At 47.0% G+C, this 20,256-nt stretch overlaps 1 protein-coding gene across 10 annotated transcripts in view; it reads right to left on the bottom strand.

Moving 5' to 3' along the window:
• CELF6 (CUGBP Elav-like family member 6) overlaps window positions 1-20,256 on the bottom strand; it is a 224,400-nt gene that overhangs the window by 40,010 nt on the left and 164,134 nt on the right. For 4 of the 10 annotated variants that reach the window (XM_084642404.1, XM_084642410.1, XM_084642411.1 and 1 more), the window contains exons 10-12: window positions 18,820-18,900; window positions 17,005-17,148; window positions 2,833-3,518 (exon numbers count right to left, since the gene is read on the bottom strand). In XM_084642404.1, coding sequence (XP_084498530.1) covers window positions 3,385-3,518; window positions 17,005-17,148; window positions 18,820-18,900 — 359 coding nt within the window. In that variant the 3' untranslated portion in view covers window positions 2,833-3,384. Of the gene's footprint in view, window positions 1-2,832; window positions 3,519-17,004; window positions 17,149-18,819; window positions 18,901-20,256 lie in introns of those variants that run through there. The other 6 variants (XM_084642408.1, XM_084642405.1, XM_084642413.1 and 3 more) reach the window with 2 other exon arrangements.

The raw sequence follows: 20,256 nt of genomic DNA, 5'->3' as shown, positions 1-20,256 counted from the left end.
CCAGAGCGCAACTATTCCGAGCTGTTACAGTGAGTTCTTCTGGGAAGCCTAACACTGAAATGAATGCAGTGCTACATCTTAAAATACATGCTTTGCACATTTTAACCCAGCAACGAAAGGATTCATTATCACTGAGACAGTTGCACAGTTCCAGATACCTGATGTGCTAGAAATGCCAGGGAAAGACAAAAAGCCATTGTTGCTACTAGTGTTCTCGCCAAAACCTGTGTGTAATGAATATATCTGGATGAGCTTTGTAGATGAGCTGTGGTGAGAAATGTGCTGGGACTCTAAACTGGAAACCCTCTGGGGGAACAATGGAATTGGAAGGCTCCCAGACTATATATTATAAATATTATTATATTACATATTATCACCTTTCTTTCCCTCCAGTTTCCAGCTCAACTTTAGCCAACACAGATGAGGCATGTATAAGTTTTTCTGAGAGTACGTGGGCAGGGGTTGGTGTGTGGATCTGCGTATGGAGCATGACTGTGAATATGATGCACGAACGTGCAGGAGCGTAAGGGACTGTGGGTGCAGAGAGTAGCGTGACTGAGCTTCCAAATGCAAGCACGTGCTCTCCTGTGTATGAGTTTGCAGGCATGTGTGTGATGCGGAGGCGTGAGTCTGTGAGTGGGGAAGGAGTGGCAGAGAGGAGAGGAACTCTTCCTTCTTAGCATGCATGGAGGATTAATACGTTTGCACAGTGCTTCCCAACTATTATTATTACACTGCTTGATATCTACCAGCCTCCCTGACCCAAAGCAGTGAGAGCCAAGAGTCCAGCATGACTCCTTGTGTGAGGAAACCAACTTGGGACTGGTGACTTTTACCCCCAGAGTAACCACTAGGAGCCCTCCTGCCTCTCCAATACACTCTTCCAATGCACTGTTGATCACACTGCCCTAGAAGGATAGTGAAGGTTCCACTGCAGGGTACTAATGCCTCCCGACATTGTCTATTACCTGTGCATCACGGTCATGATTGTATGCAGTGTAGTTGCAGCCATGCTGGTCCCAGGATATTGCAGAGACAAGGTGGGGGAGATAATATTTTTTATTGGACCAACATCTGCTGGTGAGAGAGGGCATGTCTACACTGGCAGAGTTACAGCGCCGGGAGTTGCAGTGCCGCTCAGAGAGTGTTGAAGGGAAACCACTGCTGTGTGTTCACACTGTCAGCTGCCTGCGCAATAGCGTGTTCACACTTGCAGCACGTGCAGCATTATTCGGAGCAGTGCACTCTGGGCAGCTATCCCACAGAGCACCTCTTCTGCTTCTGCCGCTCAGAGTTGTGGGAAAGTGGAGGGGGTCGCGGGGCATCCTGGGTCCTGTCTCAATGCCCCGCGATGCATTGCTTCGCCTCCCAGCAATCTCTGTGCTTCCGTCCATATTTGGCGCCATCTTTCAATGGTTTGTGTACTGTGTGCCCTGCCTCTTGGGGCTACAGGAATGGATCCCGAATTGTTGACCAGTATACTGCTCGTGCTGACCAACACATCACTAGTGACAGTGGAGTTATTCCTTAAACTACAGAGGCAAGAGGAATGTAACATTGATCTCGCCACGTGTACTAGCTACAACATGAGATTGCTTGTGGCATTCACAGAGGTGCTGACCACAGTGGAATGCTACTTGTGGGCTTGGGAAATAAGCACAGAGTGCTCGGATCACATCATGATGCGCGTTTGGGATGACGAGCAGTGGCTGCAGAACTTTCGGATGAGGAAAGCCACTTTCATAAGACTGTGTGATGAGCTCGCCCCAGCGCTGCGGCGCAAGGACATGAGAATGAGAGCTGCCCTGCTGTCGGAGAAGCGTGTGGCGATTGCACTGTGGAAGCTGGCTACTTCAGATTGCTACCAATCGGTCGTAAACCAGTTCAGAGTGGGAAAGTCTACCATTGGATTCGTGTTGATGGAAGTCTGCAGGGCCATTAATTGCATCCTGCTCCAAAAGACCATGATACCGGGCAATGTGCGTGACATTGTAGATGGCTTTGCACAAATGGGCTTCCCTAACTGCGGAGGCAGCGATAGCACACATATTCCAGTTCTGGCCCCAGACCACCTAACCAACTAGTACATTAATCGCCAGGGTTATTTCTCAATGGTTTTCCAGGCGCTTGTGGATCACCGTGGGCGTTTCACAGACATTAAGGCAGGCTGGTCTGGAAAGGTGCATGATGCACGCACCTTTCGGAACACTGGCCTGTTCAGGAAGCTACAAGCAGGGATTTCCTTTCCAGACCAGAAGATCACCGTAGGGGAAGTAGAAATGCCCACTGTGGTCCTGGGAGACCCTGCCTATCCCTTAATGCTGTGGCTTATGAAGCCATACACTGGGCAACTTGACAGCAGCAAGGAGCGGTTCAACAACAGGTTGAGCAAGTGCAGAATGACTGTTTTGTGTGCTTTTGGCCATTTAAAGGCCCGCTGGCGCTGCCTCTGTGGGACGCTGGACCTGGCCGATGACAATATTCCTATGCTTATAGCCGCGTGCTGTACGCGCCATAATATTTGTGAAGGGAAGAGTGAAAGCTTCACTCATGGCTGGACCGCAGAGGCTCAGTGCTTGGTGGCTGAGTTTGAACAGCCAGAGACCAGGCTATTAGAGTGGGACAGCGCGGGGCCATAAGGATCAGGGATGCCTTGAGGCAGCAATCTAAAGCTGAGAGCCACTAATATTTGTTGCTATGCTCAGGAGTGCAGTACTTGTAATGTTAGGAGGGGATTGTGATTGGTGCAGATGCTGCAATATGAAGGTTTAAGATAATTGTCTGTTGCTTTGCAGGTCTCTGTTTGCTTTCAATTAATAGAATTAAGATTGCTTTCAAACCAACACAATTCTTTTATTAAAAAACAACAACTGGAGAAGAGAGTCAAACAAACAAACAAAAAAAAACATCAGCCGTGAGGGAGATGGGGGAAGGGAAGGTCCCAGGAGGAGGTGGGGTCCTGGGACAGCTAAAGATTTATGTCCAAGGATCATATCCAACCTTCTCCTTTGGAGTACAGTGCAGTGGGTACTGTACTTCAGCAGGGCCAAACTGCAGAGGGATGGGTGTTGAGTGCAGTGGGTAGTGGAAGTCCACAGTGCTGGACTGTGATGGGGGAGGAGTGGAATGATATGGGTATAGACTGGACACAGGAGGTTGATCAGAGTGTGTTGGTGGTCTCTGGGGGGAGCATGGGAAAGAGTTTTGCAACAGCGGCTGCAGGGGAGGGCGGGCACACAGCTGCTCGGTTTGCAGAGCTAGTATGTCCTGGAGCGTGTCTGCTTGGTGCTCCATAACCTTTAAGAGCCGCTCCGTGGCTTTATTCTGGCATGCCGCATTATCCTTTTGGTCCCTCTTCTCACTGTCCAGCCACTCCTTCAATTCCTATTTCCTGGTGGCGGAGTGCATCATAACATCACACAGAAAGTCCTCCTTAGTTCTTCTTGGCCGCTTTCTAATTCTGCACAGCCTTTCAGCTGCCAATAACAAAGAAGGAGGCTGGGCTCCCAAGGTCATCTCTGTGAAGTTTAAACACAACGTTTTACAGAAGCAGTATTGTTTGCAACACAGAGAACATTGATTCAGTGAATTAAAACACAGCCCATACACTGACACCTGTCACTAACTGGCTGACCCCAGGCAAGCACACATGAGCCACAAGACCCCCATAATGGTGAGTAGCCACCAGGGCAGGGTAAATCACTCTTCCCGGACTCTGCTGTACACTGGGCACATGGCTCTCGGGGAAAGCCAGCACTGTAGTGGGGGGCCTGATAATCATTCCTGTCCCCACACTTTTCACAGGAGGTGATCATTATGGAAGATATCTCGCTGCTGAGGGTGAGCAGGGAATCAAGGGAGGGTCTTCTCCAAGATTGCAGCTTCTGCCCTGGCCCCTATGCAGCTTGCCTGTGTGCAGCAATGTTCACCCTCCTGTCCGCACTCTCCCTGTGACGGCACAGTAGTGCGGAAAAGGTACTGTTAATGGAGCAAGAAACAAAGCAGCTCTGCCGAAGAACCTGTGGCAGTGGATTGCCCAGTATTTCTACAAGAGTTTTCTGGAGATCTCTGAGGGAGATTCCCGTGAAGAGAGGGAATCAATCAACAGCCTGTTACGGCGCTCAGACTAGGCATGTGGTGGGAGACACGCCTGCTTTCTGCAACCCTCCTGCCCCCAACAATTTGCATCAGTGATTCCCAAAATCAAATCCACTTACCAGGGGCTTCCTCTCCTGTTTACGCTTCACCAACATCTGACAGCTGTGACTGGCTAGCCTCCTCCAGGGTAGAAAAGAGCTCCTGGCTGCATGCATCTCTGACGTCTGAGTCATCTTCTGCCTCTGGGTCCCGCTCCACATCCTCATCCAAGATTTCCTCCTCCTCGCTTGGTCCACTCTTGACTGGCACACGAGCCAATGAAGTATCCATATTGGTCTTCGCAGTGGAGATGGGGTCGCCACAGAGTATCGCGTCCAGCTTTTTGTAGAACCGGCAGCTCGTGGGCGCAGCGCCTTGTGGTAGGCGTTCTGCAGCTCCTTCACTTTTACCCTGCACTGCAATGCATCCTGGTCATGGCCTCTTTCTGTCATCCATTGTGAAATCTGTCTGTAGGTATCATAACTCCCATGGCTGGAGCGCAGCTGGGACTGCACAGCCTCCTCTCCCCAAATGCTGATGAGGTCCAGCAGTTCAGCATTGCTCCAAGCTGGGGATCGCCTGGTGCATGGAGCAGGCATCGCCACCTGGAAAGATGCGCTGAGACCACTGCATGCATCACTGAGCAAACAGGAAGGGGACTTTCAAAATTCCAAAGGAATTTATGGGGTGGGGATGACGGTTGGTCACCCGAAAGCTGCTTTACTGCGCAGAAACTTGCCAGTGTAGACAGGGCCTGAGACAAGCTTTCGAGCCACACAGAGCTCTTCTTCAGGTCTGGGGAAGGTACTCAGAGAATCACAGCGAAACACAAGGTGGAACAGATTGTTTAGTATAAGTCATTAACCCATATTTCAAGGGACCATTCAACATGAAGTGGTCTGTTAACACCCCTGCAGTCATAGGGGGGAAGAAGGGAGGGGGAAAATGGCAGCTTGCGGGGGTTGTTAGTGGGTTACCGATTGTTGTAATAATCCATGATTCCAGTGTCTCTGTCCAGTCCATGATCTTTAGTGTCTAGCAGTGTTATAAATTTAAGCTCCCAGGCTGGTCTTTTGAAGGCGTTGTGCAGGTTTCCTTTGAAAATGATGACCGAGAGGTTAGATATAGAGCGATCATTGTGTGAAAACTGTTCACCCGCAGGTGACAGGGTGTTATTGTCTTATCGTTTTCCTGTGTGAATTCATTCGAGAGCTTAGTGAATGGTTTCGCCCACATAGTTGTTGTGGGTGCACTGGATGAGATATACCACATGTTGTGATAGGCATGTCCTGGGACCCCTGGGTCTTGAAAGGTGTGCTGTTGGGGGTGTTGATCATCATAACAGTGGAGATCTATCTACAGGTCCTGACCTTGGTGTGACGTTATTGACATGAACTGTGACCATATAGATCATTGTTGCAATCACTGTTATATATTTGCAGCAAATATTGTACAAAGGTTGTCGAGTGAGGTGTCTATAAAAAGGATATGATTTGCTGGTTATGATTATGCTATCTGCATGCATATATCATTTTTGTATTTAAAATTATAAATATTTGCTATGTACTTGTATCTCAATGTGTTTGATTCTAAGTAGCATCAGTGAAGCAATTGGCCAGCTTATTGAGAAGGGACTCTTCAGATTAAGTGCCCAGTCAAGAAACACTTAACTGACAATGGACCGTGGGGGACTCCAGTCCACATATGAGGAGTCTTCCTGAGGACATTCAAGGTAGCATGTGAGCAATGGCTGCTCTACCTGTGAAAAAGTGAGTCATGCATGGACATGTGACTTGCCCATGTGACTCCAAACTCCACCTTGCTGCTTGGTTTCAGAGTGGTAGCCGTGTTAGTCTGTATCAGCAAAAAGAATGAGGAGTACTTGTGGCACCTTAGAGACTTATAAATTTATTTGGGCATAAGCTTTCTCTGTGTATATATATCTTCCCACTGTCTTTTCCACTGCATGCATCTGATGAAATCGGTTTTAGCCCACGAAAGCTTATGCCCAAATAAATTTGTTAGTCTCTAAGGTGCCACAAGTACTCCTCGTTCTTTTCACCTTGCTGCTGTGATTTTCCACAATAAGAACAAAGGGGTGTCCTTCCACATGGCAGAGGATATAAAAGGCCTTGGAAACTCCTCCATTTTGTCTTCAATCCTGCTTCTTACCTCTGGAGGAACTTTGCTACACTGAAGCTCAGAACAAAGGACTGAATGACCCATCCAAGCTGTGGATGTACTCCAGAGACTTGATTTGAACCTGCAGTTTATTCCATTACTGCTACAAGCCTGAATCAAGAACTTTGCCATTACTGTACATAATTGATTCCATTGAAGTAATTTTAGCTCTCATCTATATTTCTTTCTTTTTATGAATAAACCTTTAGATTTTAGATTCTAAAGGATTGGCAACAGCGTGATTTGTGGATAAGATTCGACTTGTATATTGACCTGGGTCTGAGGCTTGTTCCTTTGGGATCGGGAGAACCTTTTTTCTTTTACTGGGGTATTGGTTTTCATAACCATTCATCCCCGTAAGGAGTGGTGCTGGTGGTGATACTGGGAAACTGGAGTGTCTGAGGGAGTTGCTTGTCTGACTTCTGGTTAGCCAGTGGGGTAAAACCTAAGTCCTCTCTGTTTGGCTGGTTTGGCGTGCCTTAATAATAAAGGACACCCAGCCTTGGGCTGTGACTGCCCTGCTCTAAGCAATTTGTCCTTAATTGATACTCTCAGTTGTGTCCCGCCAGAGGCTGCATCCTTACACTTGGCATCTACCGGCTGTCATAGCATGCTCATATTTCTCAGCTCTATGCCAATGCAAGGTGCCTCAGAACTTACTCAGGAGCTCTTGGCAGTGCCATGCAACTAAACCAGGCTGAAAGAGACGATTATTGACTCACTGCAGGGCAGCCTAGCATGGTCAACAGCAATGAACACAGCTGCTGCGATTTATAAGGTTGTACCACACCTGAATGGCCTCTGACATCTGTCCAGCTATATGAGAAATCATCACGACAGGGACTGTCTTCTTCTAGGACCAAATACTCAGCAGTGAAAATTGGTGTTACCAATGGAGTTACGTGATTTATACCAACCTGAGTCTTTAATGCCAATTCAAAAGGTTTGTTCTCCCTTGGAGAAATGGTACCATCTTGTCCATGTAAGCATGCTGCTAAGTATGCCACATTCCTCAGGCAGGATGCACCTCCCTTTGCTGAATGATGTACTGTACCAAGGGTATCCCATTGATTTCAGTGGGATGCTAAGGGATTGCCACAGCACGTCTGGAGTGGAAGACCAGCTGCAAAGTATCTTACCAGTGTGTTGATAGCTTATATAAAAGCATATATTCCTAGCCCCATTCCCAGGATTATCCCAACAGTAGTAAAACCCCCACCCCGGGCAGTCTATAGACATGATGGGTCTGTGCCTAATAACTGGCTTGAGGCAGTAAATGTGAGGTGAACACACTGTAGTTTACTTGGTTCAGGTGTATCAATGTTGAAGGCAAAGACAGCTGATCCCATGCATCACAATAACACCTCCTGTATTTCACAACCCACAGCTTTCCAAAATGCTTGACAGCCCAACGTACAGCCATCTCCAGGGCACAACATAGCCAGAGAGGTCAGGGGAGATGGGCACACCTCTCATCTTTGACTCCCTCAGGGAACTGATGGGCAGGATCCCCTGGGAGAATAATATGAGGGGGAAAGGAGTCCAGGAGAGCTGGCTGTATTTTAAAGAATCCTTATTGAGGTTACAGGGACAAACCATCCCTATATGTAGAAAGAATAGTAAATATGGCAGGCGACCAGTTTGGCTTAACAGTGAAATCCTTGCTGATCTTAAACACAAAAAAGAAGCTTACAAGAAGTGGAAGATTGGACAAATGACCAGGGAAGAGTATAAAAATATTGCTCGGGCATGCAGGAGTGAAATCAGGAATGCCAAATCACACCTGGAGTTGCAGCTAGCAAGAGATGTTAAGAGTAACAAGAAGGGTTTCTTCAGGTATGTTAGCAACAAGAAGAAAGTCAAGGAAAGTGTGGGCCCCTTACTGAATGAGGGAGGCAACCTACTGACAGAGGATGTGGAAAAAGCTAATGTACTCAATGCTTTTTTTGCCTCTGTCTTCACGAACAAGGTCAGCTCCCAGACTACTGCACTGGGCAGCACAGCATGGAGAGGAGGTGACCAGCCCTCTGTGGAGAAAGAAGTGGTTCGGGACTATTTAGAAAAGCTGGACGAGCACAAGTCCATGGGGCCGGATGCGCTGCATCCGAGAGTGCTCAAGGAGTTGGCGGTTGTGATTGCAGAGCCATTGGCCATTATCTTTGAAAACTCATTGCGATCAGGGGAAGTGCCGGATGACTGGAAAAAGGCTAATATAGTGCCCATCTTTAAAAAAGGGAAGAAGGAGGAACTACAGGCCAGTCAGCCTCACCTCAGTCCCTGGAAAAATCATGGAGCAGGTCCTCAAGGAATCAATTCTGAAGCACTTAGAGGAGAGGAAAGTGATCAGGAACAGTCAGCATGGATTCACCAAGGGCAAGTCATGCCTGACTAATCTAATTGCCTTCTGTGACAAGATAACTGGCTCTGTGGATGAGGGGAAAGCAGTGGACGTGTTGTTCCTTGACTTTAACAAAGCTTTTGACACGGTCTCCACAGTATTCTTGCCAGAAAGTTAAAGAAGTATGGGCTGGATGAATACACTATAAGGTGGATAGAAAGTTGGCTAGATTGTCGGGCTCAACGGGTAGTGATCAATGGCTCCATGTCTAGTTGGCAGCCGGTATCAAGTGCAGTGCCCCAAGGGTCAGTCCTCGGGCCGGTTTTGTTTAATATCTTCATAAATGATCTGGAGGATAGTGTGGATTGCACCCTCAGCAAGTTTGCAGATGACACTAAACTGGGAGGAGAGGTAGATATGCTGGAGGGTAGGGATAGGATACAGAGGGACCTAGACAAATTAGAGGATTGGGCCAAAAGAAATCTGATGAGGTTCAATAAGGACAAGTGCAGAGTCCTGCACTTAGGACGGAAGAATCCCATGCACCGCTACAGACTGGGGACTGAATGGCTAGGCAGCAGTTCTGCAGAAAAGTACTTAGGGGTTACAGTGGACGAAAAGCTGGCTATGAGTCAACAGTGGGCTGTTGTTGCCAAGAAGGCCAGTGGCATTTTGGGATGTATAAGTAGGGGCATTGCCAGCAGATTGAGGGACGTGATCGTTCCTCTCTATTCGACATTGGTGAGCCTCATCTGGAGTACTGTGTCCAGTTTTGGGCCCCACATTACAAGAAGGATGTGGAAAAACTGGAAAATGTCCAGCGGAGGGCAACAAAAATGATTAGGGGACTGGAACACATGGCTTATGAGGAGAGGCTGGCTGAGGGAACTGGGATTGTTTAGTCTGCGGAAGAGAAGAATGAGGGGGGATTTGATAGCTGCTTTCAACTACCTGAAAGGGGGTTCCAAAGAGGATGGATCTAGACTGTTCTCAGTGGTAGCAGATGACAGAACAAGGAGTAATGGTCTCAAGTTGCAGTGGGGGAGGTTTAGGTTGGATCTTAGGAAAAACTTTTTCACTAGGAGGGTGGTGAAACACTGGAATGCGTTACCTAGGGAGGTGGTGGAATCGCCTTCCTTAGAAGTTTTTAAGGGCTTGACAAAGCCCTGGCTGGGATGATTTAGTTGGGGATTGATCCTGCTTTGAGCAGGGGGTTGGACTAGATGTCCTCCTGAGGTCCCTTCCAACCCTGATATTCTATGATTCATCTTAAGGAAAGGGCCAGGGGCTCTTTCGTACACACACAGAAGATCTTGAGTTTTAAGGTCACTAGCCAGAGGCCAGTACTCAGTTTATCCGCCTCAGAAAACTGACGGGGTGAGTTGAGTCTGGGGGAGGGAATCAAACCTGTGGGTTTGGGGAGTGTGGCTGCTTTGGCTGTGACACTGTCTCCTTCCATACTCCTCCCACTGGGATAGCAGCACGTGCCAGGCAGGGATTTTGTTATTAGTCTCAGGAGTACAAGATTTCGAAACAAGCCATGACTCCTGCCCCCTGCTTTTGTCTGTGAGCTGAGTGCTGAGCAGGAGCGGGTGTGGGAGTGGGATGGCCACACTGGAACAAACCTCCAGGAGAGCTGCAGAGTGAAATGCTGAGAATCCTGTGCCCAGCCTCTCACTACTTACTCCATTTGCACAACCTCTGCCCTTTTCACTGGGGCTTCCTAGTGCAAGCTGCCATGAAAAACACCTGCCCTAAGTTCATCTGGACTTTGATTAAACCTATGTGGCCCCCCATGATCATGGGGGTGCCTTGAATTCTTTCATCTACTTAGCCTTACAACACCTTGTGAGGTAGGTAAGAACTATCATTTCCATTTCACAGAGGGGGAACTGAGGCACAGCGAGACTAAGTGATATGCCCAAGGTCATACGCAGAGTCTGTGGTATAGCCCTATCAACTGAGTACTGCGCTAGTACCCTTGCCACTGAACCATCCTGTCTCTCTGACTGGACCAGCCCTGTGTGCTGACTTTGCTCACATGAATACAGGTCTTTTGATTTTTTGGCTGCATGGGTTTGTTCAGGACTTCAATAGCCATAAAATAACTGGGCTTGAGCTTCAGTTAGTGTAAACTGCACTAGTTCCATGGACCTCAATGAAACCACACTTCTGTATGCCAGCTGAAGAGCTGGCCCAAGGTAGGCATGGACGTGTTTGTAGGGGTCTGTTCTGGTTAGTGGAAAGTGAAATCAGACAGACTTTCTGCCATGCCTGCTTTCTATTTTAAACTGATTTTGGACACAAGACTGCTGGTCCCTTTTATAACATTCTTTATACGCAGCACAGTGACTATGCAACATAAAACTGATCATTATGTTACGCCTGTTGCCTGAGCAGGTCCTGGCATGAGATAAAGACTTGAGGGAGCTGACCTCAGGGTACTTCCATCCTCTACACATAAAGAGGGCTTTGTAAATGTCTTCACATGCCCTCTGGGCACAAGTTTGTCTTTGTCCCACCTCTGCAGGGTTGGGAAAGCTTGTGACATTTCACCTGAAACCATCTTTTCTCACTAATTAACATACTTTTCTGCCCACCAAAGAAGCCACACCTGGTCCAGGACTTAGTGACCACCCAGGCCTAGGTCAGAGTAAAGGATAGGAAAATAGTTGTTCTCTGGGATGGCTTTGTACTCCTGGAGGTAGTATCTAGCCATCATGAAGCCTAAGTGCTACCTGGCTCATCCCAGCTCACTGCAGGGATATCTACCAATCATCCATCCACTCTCCCATACCAAACCCATCACCATAGTATCAGTCCTCCTTGTCTTACCTGGATGGAAGTACGCACTGCACTCCAATTGCCTTAGCCACCACTGCTTGTCAAAACCTCAACAAACTGTGCTGAGGCATCAGGCTGCCCCACTGGCTGACAGGAATTGCAGTGCTTTGCTCTACACAACTCTTTTCAGGGCAGACCATTGACTAGAAGGCTAATGCATGACATCCCGCTCAAGTCCCGGTACCTACACAAACAGTGCATGAGAAGTGATTTTGTTTGTCATTTTCTTCAGGCCAAGGTCTATAAAGTCTACAAAATCTAGGCAACATGTAATTTTCTTGGAAATAGGAGGGGGTGAGGAGGGGAGGGAAGGGGTAGAAAGCCAACATGTACGGAGGAACACGTGGTTCTGACAGAGACATCCTTTAGGGGAGGTTCTATTAATGAAGATTCTCTATGTCCTAGTAAGGAAGAGAGGATGAAGATGATAAAATATGGGTAGGATCTGATGAGAAACAATCAAATGAAAAAGAGTCCCATTCAATTACATCATGTAATGGCAGACAGATAAAAAGTGAGGATTTTTTAAAGTGCTTATATAAAAATGCTAGAAGTCTAAATAATAAGATGGGTGAACTAGAGTGCCTCGTATTAAATGAGGAGATTGATATAATAGGCATCACAGACATTTGGTGGAATGAGGATAATCAATGGGACACAGTAATACCAGGGTACAAAATATATCGGAAGGACAGAACAGGTCATGCTGTGGGGCAGGGGGGAGTGGCATTATATGTGAAAGAAAGCAGAGTGTCAAATGAAGTAAAAATCTTAAATGAACCAAGTTGTACCATAGAATCTCTATGGCGAGTAAGTCCATGCTCTAATAATAAGAATATAGCAGTAGGGATATATTACCGACCACTGACCAGGATGGTGATAGTGACTATGAAATGCTCAAGGAGATTAGAGAGGCTATAAAAATAAAAAACTCAATAATAATGGGGGATTTCAACTATCCCCATATTTGACTGGGTACATGTCACCTCAGGACAGGATGAAGAGATACAGTTTCTCGACGCCTTAAATCACTGCTTCTTGGAGCAGCCAGTCCTGGAACCCACAAGAGGAGAGGCAATTCTTGATTTAGTTCTAAGGGTATGTCTACACTACGAAATTAGGTCGAATTTATAGAAATCGTTTTTTTAGAAATCGGTTTTATATATTCGAGTGTGTGTGTCCCCACAGAAAATGCTCTAAGTGCATTAAGTGCATTAACTCGGCGGAGTGCTTCCACAGTACCGAGGCAAGCGTTGACTTCCGGAGTGTTGCACTGTGGTGAGCTATCCCACAGTTCCCGCAGTCTCCGGAAATGAGATTCAAAAGTTCGCGGTTCTTTTCCTGTCTACCTGGCCATGCATCTGAGTTGAGAGTGCTGTCCAGAGCGGTCACAATAGAGCACTCTGGGATAGCTCCCGGAGGCCAATACCGTCGAATTGTGTCCACAGTACCCCAAATTCGACTTGGCAAGGCCGATTTAAGCGCTAATCCATTTGTCAGGGGTGGAGTAAGGAAATCGATTTTAAGAGCCCTTTAAGTCGAATAAAAGGGCTTCATCGTGTGGACAGGTGCAGGTTTACATCGATTTAACGTTGCTAAATTCGACCTAAAGTCCTAGTGTAGACCAGGGCTAAGTGGAGCACAGGATCTGGTCCAAGAGGTGAATATAGCTGGACTGCTTGGTAATCGTGACCATAACGAAGGATACGTTTTAGTCACGGGTATTTTTAGTAAAAGTCATGGACAGGTCAAGGTCAAAAAACAAAAATTCACAGCCCGTGACCTGTCCATGACTTTTACTATATACCCCTGACTAAAACTTGAGAGGGGAAGTGGCTCCAGGGGGCGGCCCTGGGGGCACTGCAGGTGCTGGGGGGGGGCAGGGGTGTGCTGGGGGTGGCAGTCCCAGGGGTGCCACGGGGGGAGGTTGTGGCCTGGGGGGGGCGGTGTCATGGGTACTTGGGGGTGGAGGGGGAGGTTTGGTGGACCTGGGGCAGTTTCCCTACCCGGCTTCTGGAAGCAGTGACCTCCAGCTCCCAGCTCCACATGCTACCTCCGCTCTTTCCCAAGCCCCCACACTCCAGAGTGCCCCTGCAGCTGCCCCCCCAAGCACCCCCGGCACCCCCCATTGGTTGGGAACTGCGGCCAATGGGAGCTGTGGGGGAGGTGGCTGTGGGCAGGGGAGTTGCTGTCACCTTTCTGGGGAGCCCCCCCATAAGCACCGCCCCTGCACCCTAATCCCCAGCCCTGAGCCCCCCACCACCCAAACTCCTTCTGCTGGGGGGCGGTGGGGTCCAAGACTGCCCCAGCAGCAGCTGGTGTGAATGGCCCAGGGGCTGCCTGAGCTGCTCAGGTAGCTCCCAGGCCAGCCCCACGGACTGCTGCAGAAGTCATGGAGGTTATGGAAAGTCACAGAATCCGTGGCTTCCGTGACCTCTGTGACAAACACGGATCCTTAAGCATAATATAATTAAGCGTAAAATCCCTATGGCGGGGAAAACACCGCAGCGGCCCAACACTGCAGCATTTAATTTCAGAAAGGGGAACTACAAAAAAATGAGGAAGTTAGTTAAACAAAAATTAAAAGGTACAGTGCCAAAAGTGAAATCCCAGCAATTTGCATGGAAACTTTTTAAAGACACCATAATAGAGGCTCAATTTAAACGTATACCCCAAATGAAAAAACATAGTAAGAGAACCAAAAAAGTGCCACCGTGGCTAAACAACAAAGTAAAAGCAGCAGTGAGAGACAAAAAGGCATCCTTTATAAAGTGGAAGTTAAACCTTAGTGAGGTAAATAGAAAGGAGCATAAAGTCTGGCAAATAAAGTGTAAAAATATAATTAGGAAGGCCAAAAAAGAATTTGAAGAACAGCTAGCCAAAGACTCAAAAACTAATAGCAAATTTTGTTTTAAGTACATCAGACGCAAGAAGCCTGCTAACAACCAGTGGGGCCACTGGACGATCAAGATGCTAAAGGAGCACTCAAGGATGATAGAGCCATTGCAGTTAAACTAAATGAATTCTTTGCATTGGTCTTCACGGCTGAGGATGTGAGGGAGATTCCCAAACCTAAGCGATTCTTTATAGGTGACAAATCTGAGGAACTGTCCCAGATTGAGGTGTCATTTGAGGAGGTTTTGGAACAAACTGATAAACTAAACAGTAGTAAGTCACCAGGACCAGATGGTATTCACCCAAGAGTTCTGAAGGAACTCAAATGTGAAATTGCAGAACTACTAACTGTAGTCTGTAATGTATCATTTAAATCAGCTTATGTACCAAATGACTGGAGGATAGCTAATGTGACGCCAATTTTTAAAAAGGGCTCCAGAGGTGACCCCAGCAATTACAGGCCAGCAAGCATGACTTCAGTACCAGGCAAACTGGTTGAAACTAGAGTAAAGAAGAAAATTGTCAGATACATAGATTAACATAATTTGTTGGGTAAGAGTCAACATGGTTTTTGTAAAGGGAAATCATGCCTCACCAATCTACTAGAATTCTTTGGGGGCGTCAACAAGTATGTGGACAAGGGGGATCCAGTTGATTATAGTGTACTTAGATTTTCAGAAAGCCTTTGACAAGATCCCTCACCAAAGGCTGTTAAGCAAAGTAAGCTGTCATGGGATAAGAGGGAAGGTCCTCTCATGGACTGGTAACTGGTTAAAAGATAGGAAACAAAGGGTAGGAATAAATGGTGAGTTTTCAGAATGGAGAGAGGTAAATAGTGGTGTTCCCCAGGGGTCTGTATTGGGACCAGTCCTATTCAACGTATTCATAAATGACTTAGAAAAAGTAGTAAACAGTGAGGTGGCAAATTTGCAGATGATACAAAACTACTCAAGATAGTTAAGTCCCAAGCAGTCTGCAAAGAGCTACAAAAGGATCTCACAAAACTGGGTGACTGGGCAACAAAATGGGAGACGAAATTCAGTGTTGATAAATGCAAAATAATGCACATTTGAAAACATTATCCCAGCCATACATATAAAATGATGGGGTCTAAATTAGCTGATATCACTCAGGAAAGAGATTTTGGAGTCATTGTAGATAGTTCTCTGAAAACATCCACTCAATGTGCAGCAGCAGCCAAAAAAGCAAACAGAATGTTGGGAATCATTAAGAAAGGGATAGATAATAAGACAGAAAATATTGTATTTCCTCTATATAAATCCATGGTACACCCACATCTTGAATACTGGGTGCAGATGTGGTCGCCTCATTTCAAAAATATATATATTGAAATTGGAAATGGTTCAGAAAAGAGCAACAAAAATGATTAGGGGTATGGAACAGCTTCCATATAAAGAGAGATTAATAAGACTGGGACTTTTCAGCTTGGAAAAGAGATGACTGGGGGGGATATGATAGAGGTCTATAAAATCATGACTGGTGTGGAGAAAGTAAATTAGGAAGTGTTATTTATTCCTCCTCATAACACAAGAACTAGAAGTCACCAAATGAAATTAATAGGCAGCAGGTTTAAAACAAACAAAAGGAAGTATTTTTTCACATAATGCACAGTCAACCTGTGGAACTCCTTGCCAGAGGATGTTGTGAAGGCCAAGACTACAACAAGATTCAAAAAAGAACTAGATAAATTCATGGAGGATAGGTCCATCAATGGCAAATAGCCAGGATGGGCAGGGATGGGGGTGTCCCTAGCTTCTGTTTGCCAGAAGCTGGGAATGGGTGACAGGGGATGGATCACTTGATGATTACCTGTTCTGTTCATTCCCTCTTGGGCACCTGGCATTGGCCACTGTCAGAAGACAGGATACTGGGTGAGATGGACCTTTGGTCTGACCCAGTATGGCCATACTTATGTTCTTATGAATGAAAGGAAGGAAGCCCCAGACATAACATTCCACCAGTTTCACTTTGCTGAAACTTTGCCACAAAACCCTGCGTATTTGGGTACATTTCATGTTGCAGAACTCAACTTTTATCCATTTCTAAGGGGAACATCTCAGCCTCTGGAACACAGTGAGACCTGTGCAAGCAGCCTCCCTAATCAGGTAAGCTCCTGTCTGAATGGAATGCACTAACATACCACCCTGGTGTACGGAGTACCATTCTGCACCACCTCCTTCAGAAGCCCACCTAGAAGTGTTGTTGGTTCCTTGAGTGGTCAGTCCTTTCAGACATGGTTCCAGCCTATTCATGTAACAGACTGGACATATCAATAATGATGTGATTGCAGAGGGGATGCAGGGTCTAGTCTCTCTGCTATCAGTTCAGGCAGAAAGGTTCACATGCAGATTGCTTTGTGTGTAACTGGAGTGGGATTGAAGAAATGTCCCACGTGTTTCCCAAATAGCTCAGATTTGCTGGTAAACCTGGCCACCGATTGGCTTAATTGGCTCCTTAATGAAGCATAGCATCACTATGCATCAAAATGCTCTTTTGTGTGAAATGCAACAGGAGACCCAACTATCCAAAGGAGCCAATGCTGCAAAACTCCTGGAGGGAAAGATGAGAGCAGGTTCTCTGGTACTTACCAAAGCATTTACTTTGGTTGGTGGCACGGTCAACAAAGACTTTGGCAGAGATGACATTGCCAAAAGGCAAAAACATCTGCATGAGCTCCGCATCTCCGAACTCCTGGGGCAGGTGATAAATAAACAGGTTACATCCTTCGGGACCTGGGATAACACACGTGCACACACAAAGAACAGCCGCCCATTAGCAAAGAGGCCACATGTGCCTTCCTCCTCTTTCTCAGACTTGCGCAGTGTACTGTGTTTGAGCTGGCATTGTAATGAGCATCTTCAGTCACTGAGTGATCTCTCTAGTAAATTACTAGTGCATCCTTCTGTCAGTCCACCCACCCATCTCTTTCTAAATGTGTCCAGCTACCTGTTACTCCATTCACCCATATGGCCCAGCATTGCTTTGCTTAGCCCTGTGTTGACATACCCAACCAGCCATCTATGCCCACACATTTCTCTCTACATCTCTAGGTCTTTTCATGTAACTGTTTGCCCATTCAGCAATCTATCTAAATGTTCACTTGGCAATTCAGCTACTTCCTTTCACCAGTTCATTCAGGTCCCTGCATATACCCATTACTCTGTTCATCACCCCACTCCACCTCTCCAGCTATGTTTCCTTTCATCTTTTTCTTTTCATTTTTTTCACCCACCTTTCCTGGCATGTCTCAATTTCCCCATTTCTCTATTTGCACATCACCTATCACTTATCTGTCTTCTCATCCATCCTTTCCATTCATCTACACACCATCCAACCATCAATCTCTGGGATTACATTAAAACACCTAGCATATACACACACATGCTACCAGTAATTCTTCTTCCTCTGGGATATGGCTGATTTCTATTAAGCATCTCCGGTAGCATGGACTTCAGTCATAAGAACATAAGAATGGCCATACTGGGTCAGACCAAAGGTCAATCCAGCCTAGTATCCTGTCTACCGACAGTGGCCAATGCCAGGTGCCCCAGAGGGAGTGAACCTAACAGGTAATGATCTAGTGATCTCTCTCCTGCCATCCATCTCCACCCTCTGACAAACAGAGGCTAGGGACACCATTCCTTACCCATCCTGGCTAATAGCTATTAATGGACTTAACTTCCATGAATTTATCCAGTTCTCTTTTAAACCCTGTTATAGTCCTCGCCTTCACAACCTCCTCAGGCAAGGAGTTCCACCGGTTGACTGTGTGCTGAGTGAAGAAGAACTTCCTTTTATTTGTTTTAAACCTGCTGCCCATTAATTTCATTTGGTGGCCCCTAGTTCTTATATTATGGGAACAAGTAAATAACTTTTCCTTATTCACTTTCTCCACACCACTCATGATTTTATATACCTCTATCATATCCCTCCTTAGTCTCCTCTTTTCCAAGCTGAAAAGTCCTTGCCTCTTTAATCTCTCCTCATATGGGACCCGTTCCAAACCCCTAATCATTTTAGTTGCCCTTTTCTGAACCTTTTCTAATGCCAGTATATCTTTTTTGAGATGAGGGGCCCTACCTCAACCCAGGAAAATAGATCTGCCTCGATATTTCCTTTCAAATTACTGGGCCTGCTTATTTATCTCCTGGCCTGGAAATCTTTTGTTCTGAGACCTTCTATGGTCTTTGAAGCAGCAAAGTCTAACATCATTCACTTATCTTTCCTTTTTAATGGGCTCTCTCTTTCTCCCGCCACACACACACTACTTTATTGACCAACAGATGTTGCTCCCCCACCCCAGAATAGCTGTACAGCTGGATAAGTGACCAGCGAATAGACCCACATCAATGAATTCATCATTCAGCCTATCCCCTGCCGAACGTGCGCCTCCCCCCCCTTACCTTCTCTCTGCTGCTGTGGAATGATGGGCGCTTGCTGGGGAAAGGCCTGGCTGATAGGTGCATAGGCTGCTGGGTATGCTGCTGGACAACAGAAAAACAAAAGGGTCAGGCCTCAGTGGTCTGTCCTGCTTTGCTTTGCTAACACTCCGAGACGGCACAAATGGCATCCCCAGCGAACGATTCAGAGACACCCAGGTATAGGGGCCACGTTTTCATGAGCCCTTCAGCTTCTTTTGCCTGGCTTAGCTCTGAAGCTTCAGGTAGCGCTGCTAGTCTCTCCCAGAAAGCTGCTTCTGTTTTGTACCAGAGGCTCCTAGTTCTACACCTGTGACATCCACAGTGTAAGACTCATTCAGAAGACAGCTCACAAAAGAGTTCTCACTTTATGATGTGGAAAAGGGGTGGAACGGGATGGCTGGGAAGGAAAGGAAACTATTGTGCCCATGGGAATGAAAGCTCCCACAGAGCACTGGGGTTCTGCACACCCTGGAGGACTGCAGGGAGAATCGTTCTTGGGTTTTACATCCCATCTAAAGCAGTGCAGAGCCCACCCAGCACCATAGGGACATATTCTCCACTGATCTCAGTCAGGGATCATAGTGTATAATTTGCTTCCAGCTGATCCCCTCTCTGTTTGGACCAGCCCTATGAGAAGTACATAAAAAGGAAATGGTCCAGGTGTCCCAGTGGAATGGCCCTGACTGCATTAGCATGTGGACACAGTTCTTCTGTGCACAGAATTTCTCAGGACTGTGACGCTCAGCTGGGACTGCTGGGCTGGGCATTCATTTACCCACTCTGGCTGGGGCTCGCTCTTTGCCCCTTGACGTAATCCAGGAAAGTGGCATTTGCTGGACACTTTTTGCTCCTCATCAGTACAGCCGCTAATCTGCCAGGTCCCTTTCTCAGTGTGACATTGACCAGGGAATGAAGAGCGAGAGGAATCATTGGCCCTGGGTAGCAGGTTGGTCAGTTAGACTGGCTAGGTGTCCCCTACCTGGTTTCCACTCAGTCTTAGAGCTGGAATCAAACAATAGCATTTCTGATGTTCAGAATGGCTGAGGACTCCTCCCTCCCTCCCAGAGAAAGATGGGAGCAGGCCAGCCATTCCTCCTTCCCCAAAGCCAGCACTACATTGCCGGCCCCACCCACTCCTTTCTGCTGTAAGCAGTGTCAGGATGAGCTCCACCCTGACATCTGGTGGTGAGGTGTGGCAAGTTGTGGAAAAGAATTTCAGGGGCCGATCTCATTTGCATAGGCACACCCACCACGCCTAGAATGAGACCATAGCTGCCCAAATGGTCACTTTGGCTGCTGTGGGATCCCCAGTGTCTCTGTTATTGGGGCAGGAAGAATAAATTGTTATTACCCTGATTATGGGAACTGTGCTTGGAACTGTACGTGGCCTTTTGTTACGATGGAGGGATTCACCATCAT

The sequence above is a fragment of the Lepidochelys olivacea genome (assembly GCF_965140295.1).
Source record: "Lepidochelys olivacea isolate rLepOli2 genome assembly, chromosome: 10".
Lineage (NCBI taxonomy): Eukaryota > Metazoa > Chordata > Testudines > Cheloniidae > Lepidochelys > Lepidochelys olivacea.
This window is presented reverse-complemented; position numbering and strand designations above follow the sequence as displayed.